Source organism: Pavona decussata, unplaced genomic scaffold (genome assembly GCF_977016875.1).
Source record: "Pavona decussata unplaced genomic scaffold, jaPavDecu1.1 SCAFFOLD_193, whole genome shotgun sequence".
Classification (NCBI taxonomy): Eukaryota; Metazoa; Cnidaria; class Anthozoa; order Scleractinia; family Agariciidae; genus Pavona; species Pavona decussata.
Window position 1 is genome coordinate 532,501 of NW_028145602.1, and position 16,240 is coordinate 548,740.

The following is a 16,240-nucleotide window of genomic DNA, read 5'->3' on the forward strand; positions in this document are numbered from 1 at the left end:
AAAAACTCACCAATAGTTCACGAAGAGGAAACAAAGAAAATCACCACCGTGCATGAAGTAATACAGCTGTTTCGACAAAGGTTGTCCATAAAAAGCGTAAAAGCGTACTTGACAATGTCAAAAGGTAGTCTGGGAAAGACACAATAAATTTCAAGAAAAGCTCAGAATCCATAATGCCTCGACCGTACAGCGAAGACTTGAGGTGGTGGCAATATGGATTCTGAGCTTTACGTGAAATTTATTTGGTATTTCCCAGACTACCGTTCGACATTGTCGCGTACGCTTTTACGCTTTTTATGGACCTTTGTCAAAACAGCTATAAATCAAACACGAGACACATTGTTTCATCACATATCAAACACCGAGGAGAGAGTTGAAAATACGACGCGACGAACTTCGAGGTTTTTGATATTGTGATGAAACACTGTGACGAGTGTTCGTTCTCAAACGAACTGATTTCGAAGGAGAAATTAAGGATGCAAAAACCAAAGAGTTTTTCATCAGATATCCAAACACGTCACGGTGCATGATTTCCTTGGCTTTCCTACCTTTCTTTCCTTTGTCTTTGGCTTTTGAATTATTAATGAGTTTGAGAAGGTGCGGGTTTGAAAATGTGCGACCTTAAGTATCACAAAATTTGTTGACCTTTTGCTTGAAATTCTCCAAGAATTGTTAATGGTTTGAGAAGTTTTATCCGATTTCCAAACACCTCGAAGTTGGTTAAAACTACAATGCGCTTCTTTTTCTTCAACCCACTTCTTAGTGTTTCGAAATCGGATAAAACACTCATCCTATACTTCAAAGCTTCAATTCAATGTTTGTGGATCTAAAAACCTTCATCAAACGATGCTTGACGCTTAATTTTACCAATTTTATCTCAATAGTGTAAACCGTTGTATAAAGATATTGTTTTCCCCTCATCATGATCAACATCGTCAAGTACGCAAAGCATGTTGCAATTAATCAGAGTCGTACCTCAGATTAAACGAGAGTGGCTAATGGTCGTGGATCGTGGGTATCAAGGCGTGGGTCATGGGTACCGGGTAACAAAATCGAATCTTGAACTCGATAACCACGACCCACGACCATTACCACTCCGACATAAAACACTAAGTTTACTTTCCACTGCTGTATTTAAATGCATAATTTGTACAGAATAATTCCGAGTTCGTTTGGCTGTTCGGTGTCTACTAATAACGCTCTGTAACGTGAATTAATTAAGCGAACACCAAAGATGATTCGAGGGTGATCAGGCTCTTTTGCCAATAGAGTTTGCGCGAACAGTATTTTGTAGCTGTTCATAATAATAATTTCTCTTTCTCTTTTTGTAGAAATATACATTTTTGATAGATCTAACGTGCATAACAACAATAGGTAGATCAGTGACATCAGGATGAAGTCATTCACATTTCAGTATTTTAACAAAACGTATGCCAACAACGTTGCAGAAATAATTAATCCACTTTGTAAACGCAACTGTTACAGTTTTAGTTCCCCTAAAAAACAGTTGGAATTCGAAGAGTGGGTATGTTCTTCTTCGAGTCAAAATATATAAAAGATGCAGAATTAAATAGAGTATCATGATCTTTGGTCATGCAACACTGTTAGTCAAACCCGATTAAAGTTTGTGATTGATATCAGTGACTGAATTCATATTTCATTCAGCCAACCAGACGTACTATCCAGATCTGTATGTTACAATGTCAGTCACCATATGGAATTTATGAGCTCGTGACGCAGTCATCGCAAGGGTCACAATATGGTCCCAAATATGGTCCCTCGAAAGAGCACTCATTTTCTCGGGTCCTCGGGGCGGGGATCCATTTATGAATATTATTTACCGGCATCTCTTTATTAACTATCGTAAGCTCCGTTGTTGTTTCAGCCGTTCATATCTTCTTCTCGCCTCCAGTTTGTGCAGTTGATTCTGTTCGAGTTCATCGTGGCTCGGATGACACATGTTCGCTAATGTTCTTTCAACGTTGGCTGAGTATACTGTGTGCGAAGGAATCACTCGCCGATGAACCTGAAATAAGAGATGAACGGAGATAAAAATAAGTGAAGAAAGTGCAACAGATGCGCTCGCCTCAATGCTCGGCAAGAATGCGGCGCTTTTTTTTGAGACATTTGAGCTCTTGAGAGACGCTTATTCGAATATGGTCAAAGTGGAAATGTAGAACGCTAGTTTTGGCTTTAAACCATCTAAAAAGGAAGACAGTCAGAGTGATATTAATCTTTTAAGCTGAGTTTACTGTTGCTGCTGGTGATAATAACGTTTAGTTACGTTTCAGTCTGATATGGTGTTTTTATGAGTTTTAATAACCAGTCCTCTGAATAAACGCTGAATCATAAGGTCAATAAAATTAAAATAAGGTTAAATAAGGTAGCAGGGGTTTTTGCTCACTGACGTTTCGACAACCTTTGCAGCAGTCATCTTCAATGAATAGCATATTGTAAGATAAAGGAGTTAAAGTGCCCCTAACCCTTTAATTTGTTTTCTTTTGGTAGATTTCCATATCTGTGAAGATCTCATTTTCGAAATTTTTTTTTAGAAATATTGCATCCTTTTTATTTTACGAGCGCTAAAAGTTACTGAAATTTTTAAATTTTTGCGCCCTTTAAGCCCCGCTGGGCAAATTTTTGTCTCGTGGGCTCATTAGGAACGAGCCAATGAGAAGCGTCCGATAATTGACACTTTCTTAGCTGTGACGTAAGAAAAGGACACCAGAAGGATTCAGAAAGAATCTTATGCATGCTGATTCCTTTCTCTACATTTCGAGAGTTGCTGCATCCAAAAACCACACATTTTTCAACCATTTTCTCTGCTTACAATTGAAGCATTACCGCGAATCTTCGGATATTTTTGCACGATGTCCTTTTCTTACGTCACACTCCATATTTGGCCGAGTGGGAGACTAAGGCGAACGATAGGTGAAAATATCGACAAGACTGCCTTCACTTCTAGCGCTCGTAGAAAAAAAAAGCATTCAATATTTCTCAAAATTTTTTTCGAAAATGAGTTCATGAAAGATATGGAAATCTACCAAAAGAAAACAAATTGAAGGGTTAGGGGCACTTTAAATCTCTGGTTATTGGTTACTTACTTACGGATAATGGTATTTGTCTCAGTCAAACATTTGAAAATACCAAATGCCGTGAGGTCTTATTCGTTCAATATCAGTCTAGTTTTGTCGAGCTAAAAATTAAAATATTGGTCGGTTATTCTTACATCGGAGAAAAATTATTCCTCGCCCGGTCCAGCAAATACAAAAAGAAGTTTTACTCGAGCAGGTTCACGTTTGCGTATTTGAGTGAGACAAATTTCAAATCCTTATGGTTTGAAATGTCAGCCGTCTCCTTTAACTGTCATTTCTGAAGCTAAAAACTTGAATTGAGTTAACATTGTTACTTTCCGCTTAAAACATTCAACAAAGGACGGTCAAAGGATAGCGCCTGCTGTATATATTTATTCAGATTTCTGTACACAGCAGAACAAACATTACGTCGGAAGTTTATAATGTATTTAGCTGATAAAAGAATACGCCGCGGTGGAAAAACGTATTAAGACAGCAAATCAAGAGAGAGAAACTTTGATACAATGGTAGTTGTTGATAGACCGCGACTCTTGAGCCGGGAATGGCTAACTGTCCGTTTAATACAGATTTTACTAGTTCCCAGAGAAATAAAAGAAAGAAGAGTATGAGAGAGATGCACACAATACGAGCGGACTATAAAGCGTTTTGTACGTCTCTTTGTATAAGAAATTTGGTCACCCGAAAAGTGACATTCCCCAACCGCAAAATAAACGGATTATTCGTAAAAAAGGAAATTGGGGTTAACCATGCATCTTTCAGAGATAATTAAGCAACGACAAAAAAGCTTCACAATACATAAGAATATTCGTATTTGTTTCCAAATTGAAGTTCAATTATCTCTGCAAAATGCGTGGTTACCCCTAATTTTCGTTTTGGATTTCAATGACCCTTGCTAAGATCTTCTTTTCCCGCGTATTCATAAACTGCGCACAATCACCTTTGAATTAGTAGGCACCGTCCTTAAGGAGGCTCGAGGCAGTTTTTTTGGACTTAAGGTGAAAGTTTTGAAATTACAATCTCGCATACAAGATAAACTTCAATCTCCTTCACACTACTTCATCATTTCAACATATGATCAAAGTTCATTTTCTTTTCGGTTTCCAAGCAACAGCTATTACCATAGCAACGGAAGCGCATAGCCTCTCATTTTAAACATTGTCGATTATCTCGAGATCTAGTCAGACACTTTATGACGAAACTTTAGGGATTTAAACTACTCAATCTAAACAATTTGTAGGCAAAATCAGAAAAAAATCTGTAAGAGCGTTTTCAAGTAAATAATGAATCAATTTTTACGAGGTGATTTTGTTTATTCCAGCATTTTTCACCAATATCTCTGACAAAATAAAACTTGACACTTTGTCTTTTCTGTTAAAGGGTCCTTGCTCATAGCAAAACATTCGTAATGTATATTGAGCCTCATGGGTGTTTCCGATTTTAAGATGTTTATGTTTGAAAACAGTAAAAATGAAGCGCAGATGAATGAAATAGTTTCTACTTTACATAAATCGAGATATCTTTAAAATAGCCCGGCAGATTTTTCTGTTAAATTACAAGCGGTTAGAGTAACAATTCTTTTCGATATTCACGCAAGTTTTAGGCTCAAGAACCGAAACCGGTGTTAGATAAGAAGGTTGAATCTTGGTCATGTTTCAGTCATTATTCGCTTTCTCCGAACAAGAATTTTATTTTGTTTGTCCCGGTCTATTCCACTGCTATTCACGTGCTGTGAATATTTATGATTACGTGAAGTCGTGCAAAAGGTAACATTTACATAAATATATGCTCCTGCTTCTCAAGTCTTCCATTGTAAATTTTACCTTTTGCACGACTTCACGTTATGATAAATATTCAAAGCACGTGAATAGCAGTGAAATAGACCGAGACAAACAAAATAAAATTCTTGTTCGGAGAAAGCGAATAACAACTGAAACTTGACCAAGATTCAGCCTTCTTATCTAACACCAATTTCGGCTCCTGAGCCTAAAACTTGCGTAGATATCGAAAAGAATTATTACTTTATTTTTATAACCGCTTGTAATTTCACAGAAAAATCTGTGGGGGCACTTTAAAGATATCTCGATTTATGCAAAGTAGGAACTTTTTCATCCATCTGCGCTTTATTTTCACTGTTTTCAAACATAAATATCTTAAAATTGGAGACACCCATGAAGCTCAATATACATTAAGAATGTTTTGCTATCAGAAAAGGCCCTTTGACAGAAAAGACAAAGTGTCAAGTTTTATTTAGCCAGAGATATTGGTGAAAAATGCTGGAATAAACAAAATCACCTCGAAAAAATTGATTCATTATTTACTTGAAAACGCTCTTACAGATTTTTTTTAAATTCCCCCTACAAGTTGTCTAGATTGAGTAGTTTAAATCCCTAAAGTTTCGTCATAAAGTGTCTGACTAGATTTCGAGATAATCGACAATGTTTAAAATGAGAGGCTATGCGCTTCTGTTGCTATGGTAATAGCTGTTGCTTGGAAACCGATGAGAAAATGAACTTTGATCATATGTTGAAATGATGATGCAGTATGAAGGAGATCGAAGTTTCTCTTGTATGCGAGATTGTAATTTCAAAACTTTCACCCTAAGTCCAAAAAAACTGCCTCGAGCCTCCTTAAGAATCATAGTTTCATGCACTTCTTTGAGATGCGCAGAACATATGCGCAGTAGCAAAAGAAGGCACGGTCATTCAATGATTGCGAACTCACCAGATACAGCTGAAGCTTACTAGTATTACTAGTACTTACACTTACTAGTATTGTACCGAACAGAATTTCGTCGGCTCAACGGAATTTTGTTGTTCGAGCAAAATTTCGTCGTCCGAGCATAATTCTGAGCAAATACCAAATTTTAATGTCATTGCTGGCAGGCAAAATACACCTAGTAACGAGCAGAATTTATGCAAGTCACCTGGTGGTACTCAAGGTACTCAAGAAATGTAGAAACAAATTTGACTGTTTAGTGCACGAAATGCTTTTTATAAGAAACTTAAAGCCAAATCTTAACGTGCAATTAGACTCTATTCGTGCGAAATTGTTTGTGCAATTTTCGCACCCCGTTATGTTAATTTTTCGCGCCAATGATGTAATTTGCATGATCTGTTACATAGTTTCCTTGACAATGGAGTCATGATCACTCCGAAACGTCGGCGTTTATCGTTCGTTTTTGCTGTTATATACCTGGTGGTTGCGCGTTTTTCCCACGCGTAGTACGTGTCGTGTGTTTTCCCCACGGCACCGTTATGTGTTTTTTCAACGCGTGGCACCGGTTGTGTGTTTTCCCACTTTTGGAAGACGTTTATAGTGTGATTGGTCTAATGTGACTATTTCGGCAATTATTTTACACTTCGTTGTTACGAACGCCACTAGAAAACCGTCCAAAACCTGTAGCTCACCTGTAAAGCGTCTCTGAGGTCCATGAGTGATATGGGAGGCCTGGGAACTACTCTGCTGTCACTTGAGGCAACTGTGACTGCCGCCTCGGCTTCAGCTTGTTCTAATGTTCTTCCATTATTACCACTGCCTACGGACCTGCCAGACACATGGGACAAGATACATGACGGGGGAGTCAAACATGAATCAACAAAATTCTGAGGAATTAAACTGCGAGCGGTCTCTTTCTTCTACTAGGGAGTTTACGAAACCACGACGGCAACGGCGACGGGAACCTCACCAAACAAAAGAATTAATTAACAGAACAAAAGCTGTGCACGTGCGTTATAAATCTTTGTACATTTCTTTGCAGTCCTCTGCAAAACAACAACGTGAAATGCCCAAATGCTGCGTTGTTTGGAGAACGTGCACCACCACGACTAAATGTTGAATTTTTATTTCAAATCTTATCGCTGTGTTTCGGATTGAGTTTTGGAATAGTTTTGTCATTGATAAACAGAGTAAATGACTTTATAGTATCGCGAGATTCGTAGGTAAAATATAAATTTATTTTTTAATCGACGTTTTCCTCGGGGTCGCGTCGTGGCTTCGTAAACTCCCTATTAAGTTCTGTAGCGCGCGCGACACCGCGCACGATGGATCTAGCAAGCGGGGAAGCCGCGATCCACAAGAAACGCACTTTTTCCTCCTTTTTTTAACTCCATTCCTCCCTCTCCCCAATCCCTCCTCTTTCACTATTCGAAACTGGATAATTTTACTGCCACTTTGTGCGCGTGATCTGAGGAAAGAAGTACGACTGCTTGCAGTCTACTGAGGAATATAACCTCATGTGGGGCTCAGTACAGCCTCACCAGTGACAAAGACATTCATTGTTTTAGATACAAAACCACGATTTTCAATTTAATCGTTGTTTTATATCTAAAACTTATTGTGACTTTCTTACTGTCCAGACGTTCAACGTTGTTGTAATAAAACAGACAAACAACAACAATGTTAACATTGCCAGTTAAGCTTTGTCGGACCACCTTGCCAAAAGAAATCATGAACCGTCAGTTTAACCCTTTAACTCCAATATCAACATGTATCGGTAAATTCTCCTCATTGTTCTGTATACATTTCTTATGTTACTAGTTGGGAGAATTTGTATAAACATAAAGACATTTAAGATTTGGTGATCATTTTCTTAACTCCCATTAAAGATTGGATGCTGATCTCTATTGGCAGGAGCTGCTAAGGGAGGAAGGGGACTGAGGTTTAAGTAGGAAGTAATGGATACAGGCAATAGGAAGTTCACACCCCCTGCCCCCACCCACCCCCCTCCCCACCCAATGCCACCACCACCTCACCCAACTCCCCCCAACACACACACCCACAGACCCACCCATCCCCAATATTCAATATTTTGGACTTGTGCCAAATTGTTTTTTTTTTTTTGATTATTTCTTTCTGTTTAGAGAGGTTATCTTCATTACCATATTTACTTTTAAAAATGCCCCAAGGCACTTTTTTTTTTTTTTTTTTACAGAAGAGTCCTTTAAGAGCAGGGCCCTCATTAGTAAATGGCAGCAGGATATTCTGACAGGCAACTACAGTTATCAATAATTTATAATTGACCTGCTAATTGACAGCTGTGCAAGGGGGCATATAAAAAATTCAAAAACAAAACCTAACAAAATACTTTTTTTATGGCTATACGGAGCTGGGGTTTATGGTAACACTAAAATAAATTGAAGTCTCACCTACAGAATATGAAAAACTCCAACAAGTAGCCTAATCAATTATCAAATTAAAAACAACCACATGAAAACATGCAATTTGAAGCTACAATGTGCACCTTAAAGGTACCACAGAAATTACAACAAGGATGAAATTGAAGAGTTACCTGTCTGCATTTGGTGGCCATGGACTTGTACTGTTTCTAAGGTGCATTCTGGGATAGGTGCCGCCCGTGGCGTAGCGAAAATGTCCATCTCTGAGCCTGAATGAACTTCTCGTTGAACAACAAACTGTCAAAATATCTTTTACAAGGTACTGCAACAAAAAAAAATTCAAACTACAGTTAATAATTTATAGAAAAAACAGTATTAATTTTGCTCTCATAAAACAACTGACTCTTCATTACAAACTGATTATTAAGAAGGCATGTCTATTAAAAAAATAAAATGCAGTCATGCCAAATTGTGACAGGACTTTCATTTTGGAATTGACAAAACTCCATGTTCTTGAGAAAAATAGCAAGTTAAAATCTTTTAGAAGTTACAAGAACTTAGAACAAAAACAGATTTCTGTTAAAAGAAATGGCACATATACCATACTTTACATCGCAAAAACATTAATTCTGCAGGGTAGTTATTCTCTTAGAGGAAAATTCAGCAGGGCATTAATTTCAAAAGAAGCAATACAAGGAAATGAGGCATGCATTTGAGAAAAACAAAGCACAACTTGAGAGAAAAAGTTAAAAATAATGTCCTAGAGTAAAGCAACTTCCAATGATAATAATAAGTGTATTATCATTTGTCTCACGATGTGGTCACTTTGAGTTGTAAATCGCAACATTTTAACTGCTTACCGCTAGTCTCCATCAGGCGAAGAGGTCGATTGGTTACGCAGCACCATTTATAACCAGTTGACCTCATCACTTGATGAAGACTAGCAGTAAGCAGTTGAAATGCCGCGATTTACATCCCAAAGTGACTCCATTGTGAAACAAATGATAATACACTTATTATTGTATCTACCACGATGAACAACAACAACCTCTTTCTCGAAACTTCTGATGAATTGGAAAATTCAGCAGAGTCAAATCCAACAAAAGGAAGCAGCTCTCACTGCCCACTTAAGAGTGGCGCCTGCCTTGGAATTAAATGACTTGTATGTTTCTTTATTTAACCCACTGATTAATTTTTGCATGTTCTCAAATGGGCAAACCACATCACGTGTTTGAAAATCAGACAGTGATTATCAGACCATAACAGTCGTCTTATTTGATAACTGTCGCCCAATTTTTATCAATAAGAAAAACAAAGAAAGAACATCACAGTTTTACTTCTTAGTTGTTGCAATCCAGTTGAAAAAGAAATGTAGTAACCTACAATCAAGGACAAAAGGGTTGGGAAAAATTCAAATTTATGATCACACATGACAGAAACACGGTACGCGCAAACAATAAGTGTCCATTCCCTAACCTCACCCCCTTGCGATGTTGAGCCTGTGTAATAAAATTGACTTGTGGATTTCAAAATTGTCTCATGGGGGGAGGAGTGGACTTGGTAAGATGGGCTTTAAACAAAATACATGACTTCATTGGTCCTGAGTCACACTATTGGCCCATTTTTCCAAAACACTAAAGAAAAACCCAGCCTGCTAATGTAATATACCGTTTAAAAGGTCTTGATGAGTGTAATTCATTTCTGAAATCAAGAAAACTGAAGGAAGTCAGGTCTTTGATAGAAATGGTTTTAAAACGAAAAAATTCAAATCTACAAAATTTCACTGATTGACTCATGTGATAGGTGTACGTGTACCTCAAAACTTTGGCTTATTTTTCAGCTTTTAATGCATAGATGACTCTGAGATATGTGAGAGTCTGTAAATCCATTAAATGAAAGTATTCAACAAATCATAGGGTTGGTAAACCCCATCATAGGTACCACAGGGTACCATTTTTTCCTTTGAAATGCAAAGATCTTTCCAAGACCAATTTGCTGACAAAATGTTCCCGTAATTAAGCAAATACTGACCAAGTTATGAGTTGAGAACCCACTAGAGTGGGTCTCGGGTAGGAAAGGGTTAATAGGAGGACTTTGTTACATTTGTCCTTGATTGTAGTTTGCTTGAGTGGTTTTGGCTGCAATCGAGCAGTGTCCATTACTGGCTGTTGTGGCTTACAGATTGTCCTCAAAATTTCACAGGTGCCCTTGAAACATTTCTTCTTGGCCAACTGTTCATTTTGTGGGCAATCTTTCGGCCTTGGGCATTATCCTCCAATCTACCAGCTGCCTGAAGTGGTTTATTTACTAAATATCCAACGAACTACAAGTAGTCCTATCTGTTAGCACTGGTTCACACTGGCAAAGGAATTAGAAACGGAATTGCAATCCTAAGCTCGGCAGAATCAGAATCTCAAGGATCAGAATGTTTCCTTTTTCTTCCGATTCTGCTTCTGATTCTGTCACTTGTGATCAAATGCGAACTGGTTGATTGGAATTGGAAGCACAAGCGGAAGAATCAACCAATCACATAGCTCATTCCCAATCCCTTTACACAGAAATTAGAACAGAAAACATGGTGACCTTCCGCCATTTTGAATGAAAGCAAGGCTTCCATTTCTTTTTCCATTGTATTGAATCACCCTAGATCAGAAGGTTCTTCTGATTCCGACTCCATTTCCGATTCACCTTCCGTCGCTAGTGTGAACCAGGCCTTAAAACCTGCATTACCTCTGTTGCATGAAGCATAAGGTTGACTGTTTCATCAGCAACATTATCCAACCCAGCATCCCAAGCACCAAGAAACAACCGACCATATATGGTGGCAGAGTCTGGTAACATCAAGTCATAGGTACAAAGTCCAAATTCGCTGTCTTCTGAGAGCTCTTTGAGAGAAAGTTCAGGAGCACCAAGCAGTGGGTCACATGGAGTGAATCTTTGCTGTAACAAGGATAAAACAAAAACATCATTGCACTTCCTGTATTCAAATGTATGATTGTGAAACTCAGAATAATTCTATTGAAATAGGATAGTTTTGATTGGTTTTACAAAGTAAACCAACATAATAATATTAAAATTGTAAATGGTTTGAACCCAGGAGTCATGTCATTTAAGTACGTAAATTATGATCATTAGGGTGAGTGTAGTCCTTCGTTGACAATTCAGGTTAACAACCAGAGACATACATACCACCAACTGACGTTCCACAATTCACTTGACTCTGAAGATGATTTCCGCTCAGGTTGTCGAAACGTCAGTCAAAGTCACCCCAAACAGTCCTTCTCAGGACTACACTCACCCGGATGATCATAATTCACGGACTTATAATAATACTGCAATGAATACAAAAACTACAGCCAGCAGAAGCTCTGATGGGTGCTGTCTTATTTGAAGTACTGTTCATCTGTAATTTATAATAATAATTTTGTAACCTCCCCCTCCCATCCCCTTCCCATTCAAATAAGCATCCCCTATGCCTCCCACCCCACCCTCCACAACACATAAAAAAAAAATAACTTCTAGGATGCAAATATGATAACTGTCCCTCTTAAGAAAACGTCCAAGCAACATACCTCTTGAGCATTTGATCTACACTCACCTTTATACCTTGTTTCCAGAAAGACTTACATTAGCAAAGTGTTAATAATAATTATTATTACCTCAAAATTTGCCTTCAGTATTTTTTTGGGTTTCTTGATCTTTCCTTTCTTGATGAGCTGTGGTTTGGGAGGTAACTTCTGTGGAGTTCTTGGATGGGATGCTACAGAATAACGAGAAAGGGATTTGGCTTAATCAAGTTTCTTTGAATTCCAAGGTACAGTTATAGAAGATTTTTCTGACCTTTCTGTCAAAAGAAGATGTGCTCAAGCAGACAATTGAATGACCCAGAAGATGTCACTGGGTTTACCTAACATGCCTTAAGACTTTAAGGTAATTATTAAGGGCAAAACACCCCACATTTACGGATTCTCTTTCGTCTGTGATGCGCCCATTGAAGGATTCAAACAGTGGCTTCCAGAAAATAAAAATATAAATCACACAATGCACTTTTCAAGACTCCCTGAGGGATTGGGTGGCACGAACATTAGAGGAAAGAGGCCTGTGGCTGAATTCATGAAGCCACCGTGTCAGTATGAATTTCAGAAATAAAGCATTGCTGAGAAAAAGAATTTGGGTTTCATGTTAACTTAGAGTGGTTTTATATCGAGTGCCAAAAGCAATCTACATTTAGACTTCAATGGGCATGCTTTACTGCACTCTGTGATTGGTTAGCAAAGCTCATTCCCATCCTTCTTAACCCTGTTTTCCTTCACCCTATGCCATTTACATGTACAGTCGAACCTCTTTATTACGGACACCAAGGGGACAGGGATAAGTGTCCGCATTATAGAGGTGTCCGTTTTAGAGAGGTAGGCTTTGGATTTCGGTCTCTCAGGGACCAAGTGAACTGTCCGTAATAGAGAGGTGTCTGTATTATTGAGGTGTTCGTAAGGGGAGGTTCCACTGTATTTACTTTGATTTCTGATTGGCTCATTGCATTGTTTGTGTCGGTGCTGAATGGCTACAATGATTTCTTTGGTTTTGGTTTTACAATATTCAATTGAAAACTTTTCTTAGACGCCTTCACGAAAGTGGCACCAGGAACTGGTCATAAAATAATTGTGATATTTTGAAAAGCAAAAGAAACAAGAAAAACAGCACACAATCAGGGCTGTCATAAGCAGCTGGCAACAAGCTCGTATGGTCAGCAATTTTACGGTGAAGATGACCAGCTGCTCAAAGACTATTGAAAATGACTAAAACACACAATGCAGGAGAGACTTTCCTAAATAGTTTATGACTGGCTTCATTCTTGTGGAGCTGGCTTCTTCACGCTCAATGCATTAAAAATATACTTCAATAATACAAAGCTGCAAATAACATGCGGCCATCAGACAATGTCCGACTAAAATTGACCTGTGTCCGATGAACTCTCAACTTTGGTTGTTAAAGAAAATAAACTACTGGTCTGCCTTGACTTTTGTTTTGTCAGAGCAAAATGGTGACATGGTTATATCTACATATGTTCTACAAGCATGAAAAAATATTTGCAGCTCGACAGTAGCAAACATACAAAAGGTATAAGAAGACAACTAAAGAAAGAAGTGCTGACTTCCCAGCTGTCTTCTTTCTGATCAGTAATATATTATAAATGGTTTGAACCTAGGAGTCATGTCATAAGTATGTAAATTATGATCATCCGGGTGAGTGTAGTCCTGAGAACTGTTTGAGGTAATATTTACTGATATTTCAACAACCTGAGCAGAAGTCATCACTTCACTCTGAAGATTATTTCCGCTCAGCTTGTCGAAACATCAGTCAACGTCACCTCAAACAGTCCTTATCAGGTCTGTACTCACCCAGATGATCACAATTAATGTAATTATGACAGTAAAGGATTGTTGGAAATTGTGAGGATGATTGTTCGATCAATGGGAATTGCTTATACAAGGATGTGATGTTTACAGTAATGGATACTATTATTTTGTGTGCAATTTTACAGTGTAATAACAGCACTTTCAAACCCACATACCTGGAGTGGCTCCAAGAGCCTGGCATTTTGCCAAAATGGCCAGCAAGAACTCATTGTGAAAATGAACTGCAAATGGCAAAGAAAAAATATCCTTCTTTAATTTAAGGAAAGCTTAATTTGATAGAATGTACTGCAATGGTCTGTTGGGTGTCACTGAATACCAACTACGGGATGTCATAGTTCTAATACAACAAAAATACTGTACTTCTAGCATTTCCACTCCCAGCAATGAAATGTAATTTGTAATTTATTTACCCAGAAAGCACCAAAGAGCTCTAGGAGCTCGTTCAAAGGCATCTGTGCGCTCCAGGTTGAATTGGAATTTGAAGATGTTGGTTTTTGTGGAGCGAGGAAAACCAGAGTATTAAGGATTTCTCCAGACACTCATTTTCTGAAAAAATTTACACAAATTCACCTGATCTTTCAAATAATTTACAGGAAACATGCCTGTTGGGTGTACCCAATTTCCAATTACTTGTATTTAAACACCTACAGAGTGCCTGGAGTGAACAAATTTCATCTAAAATAAAAAAGGTTTTGGCCCTCCAGAGTTTTCTTTGACAAAAAGGTGGGGCCCAGAATGCCGAGTCTTCCCTAGATCCATCAATAGCACGTTTACGCAACAGGATGGCTGATGTAGTGGGATGGCAAATTGTGCTTGTGTGACCAAATGACGGCCAAGTTTTCATGACTCTAGATTGTAACATTCCTACCGCTCATGGTTTTCAGGTTGTCACAGATGAGACCACCAGTTTTAGTCACAAATCGCCTAAAATTGTCAAGGTACTAAGATGTCATGTTGGTCACACAACGATATTTCACCGTCCCCTTCCCTCAGCCATCCTGTTTCGTAAGCTCGCTAATGTCAAGATTATGTTTACATGTAGACTTACGGTTGTCACTGCCAAGACATTTTTTTGCTTGATTGTCAAACTCCTCTTTGGAAATCTGGGTCAAATCAAGCCACAATAGAAAAGATTGCAATCAATGAGTTTCTTAATACACACATCCCACAATAAGAAGTTTAATGAGCACGTCAAATATTGAAGCTGTGTTTACTAGGTCTCCTGACCATCCTGTGACATACAAAAAGTGATAGGTGCATTACCCTAGGGGGGGAGGGGAGGGGCTCTCATATAAATGGATAGTGATAATTATCAGAAATTTTTGAAGGACACCCTAGAAAGAACCAGAATCTCACTTTGGGTTGGTACAGCTCAAACTTATTTTTAGCCCTAAAAGGTACCAAATCAGTTGATTGGCAAATAGTTACCATTATATTTTTTTGGTTCAGTCCCCTAAAAGGAACTACCATGCTCTCTAACAATGGTCATTTTAGATTTGTGCTCCCTAAACTGTACCAATCCACAAATGCCATTACATCCAGATTCATGTGTTGGAAGCATTTGATGTTCTATCTACTCCGGGGCACCTCCATTGTGGACCACTTCTAGTTTCGCGGATGTCCCCTCGATGAAGGTGCCGCAGTATTTTTAAGAGATAGAAAGAACAACTGGGAGGAAGAAAATTTGTCACCACCTTGAATTGTTTCTTACGGGATGAATGTTGAATGACCACATCTATGGACGAAATGTTTATATGAATCAAATTAAAAGGCACCCAAGCGTACGCAAAGGAATCGCTAATGATCGTCTTCCTTATAAACTTATTTCCTTATTTCGTCAGTCATCTTTTGTTACAACTTTAGAACTATGAAAACCATATTATCATTAAAAAATCAAAAGCGTGATTTCCTGTCAAAGAGACTGTATTTCTAAGTTTGACAGATCAAAAGATTGATACAGAACTGTACCATGTTTTGGCATTACCTTTTGCTTGTACCATAGCTTCATGTTGTTCCAGTACCTTTAAAATGAGAAAAAAGGACGTGGAATAACATTCAAATAAAATATAGATTACAGAGGAAAAAGAAAGAGTGATCATACGTTTGAGAGAAGTCTCCTAGAGCCTCTCCAAGTTGTCGGCGTGCAACACTCAAATCCACCGCCATCTTTGTTCTTGCCAGAAGCACTTTTAGGTGGGAAACCGCTGAATGGAAGTGGCTCATTAGTGTTCTCCTGGCCGGATCATATGAAGCTTGCGTAACTGGCATATATAAATTGTATTTTACAATAACTGTCCAAATTCCCGCGCGCTGATTGGCTCGTAGCTATTGTCTATAAGAGTACAGACAATAAAAATGACGTCAGATGTAACGCGCGCGCTTTCTCGACGAAAAAAATAGCCAATTCTGCTCGTACTTTTTCCATGTTATTGTAAAAAACAAATCGACGGCAGTTTTCTATGGTCTATTTAAGTAATAGACCGCACTTTCCAGAAGTTTACCAGCGTAATAAAACCACGCGGGATGTTGGGAGAACACGAGAAAGCTTGTAAATCACGAGCCGCAGGCGAGTGATTTACAAGCTTTTCGAGTGTACTCCCAACATCCCAAGTGG

General features: G+C 38.3%; 1 protein-coding gene across 1 annotated transcript; it reads right to left on the reverse strand.

Annotated features, from left to right (window-relative positions):
- Window positions 1-1,340: 1,340 nt before the first annotated feature.
- Window positions 1,341-15,815, reverse strand: LOC146461887 (transcriptional adapter 1-like). Its single transcript, XM_085086313.1, has 9 exons — window positions 15,728-15,815; window positions 15,611-15,647; window positions 14,675-14,729; window positions 13,782-13,847; window positions 11,869-11,969; window positions 10,940-11,149; window positions 8,383-8,531; window positions 6,503-6,638; window positions 1,341-2,026 (listed from the first exon to the last, which is right to left on the reverse strand). The coding sequence occupies exons 1-9, from the start codon at window positions 15,790-15,792 to the stop codon at window positions 1,859-1,861; spliced, it is 987 nt and encodes a 328-aa protein (XP_084942439.1). The 5' UTR covers window positions 15,793-15,815; the 3' UTR covers window positions 1,341-1,858.
- Between the last annotated feature and the right edge of the window lie 425 nt (window positions 15,816-16,240).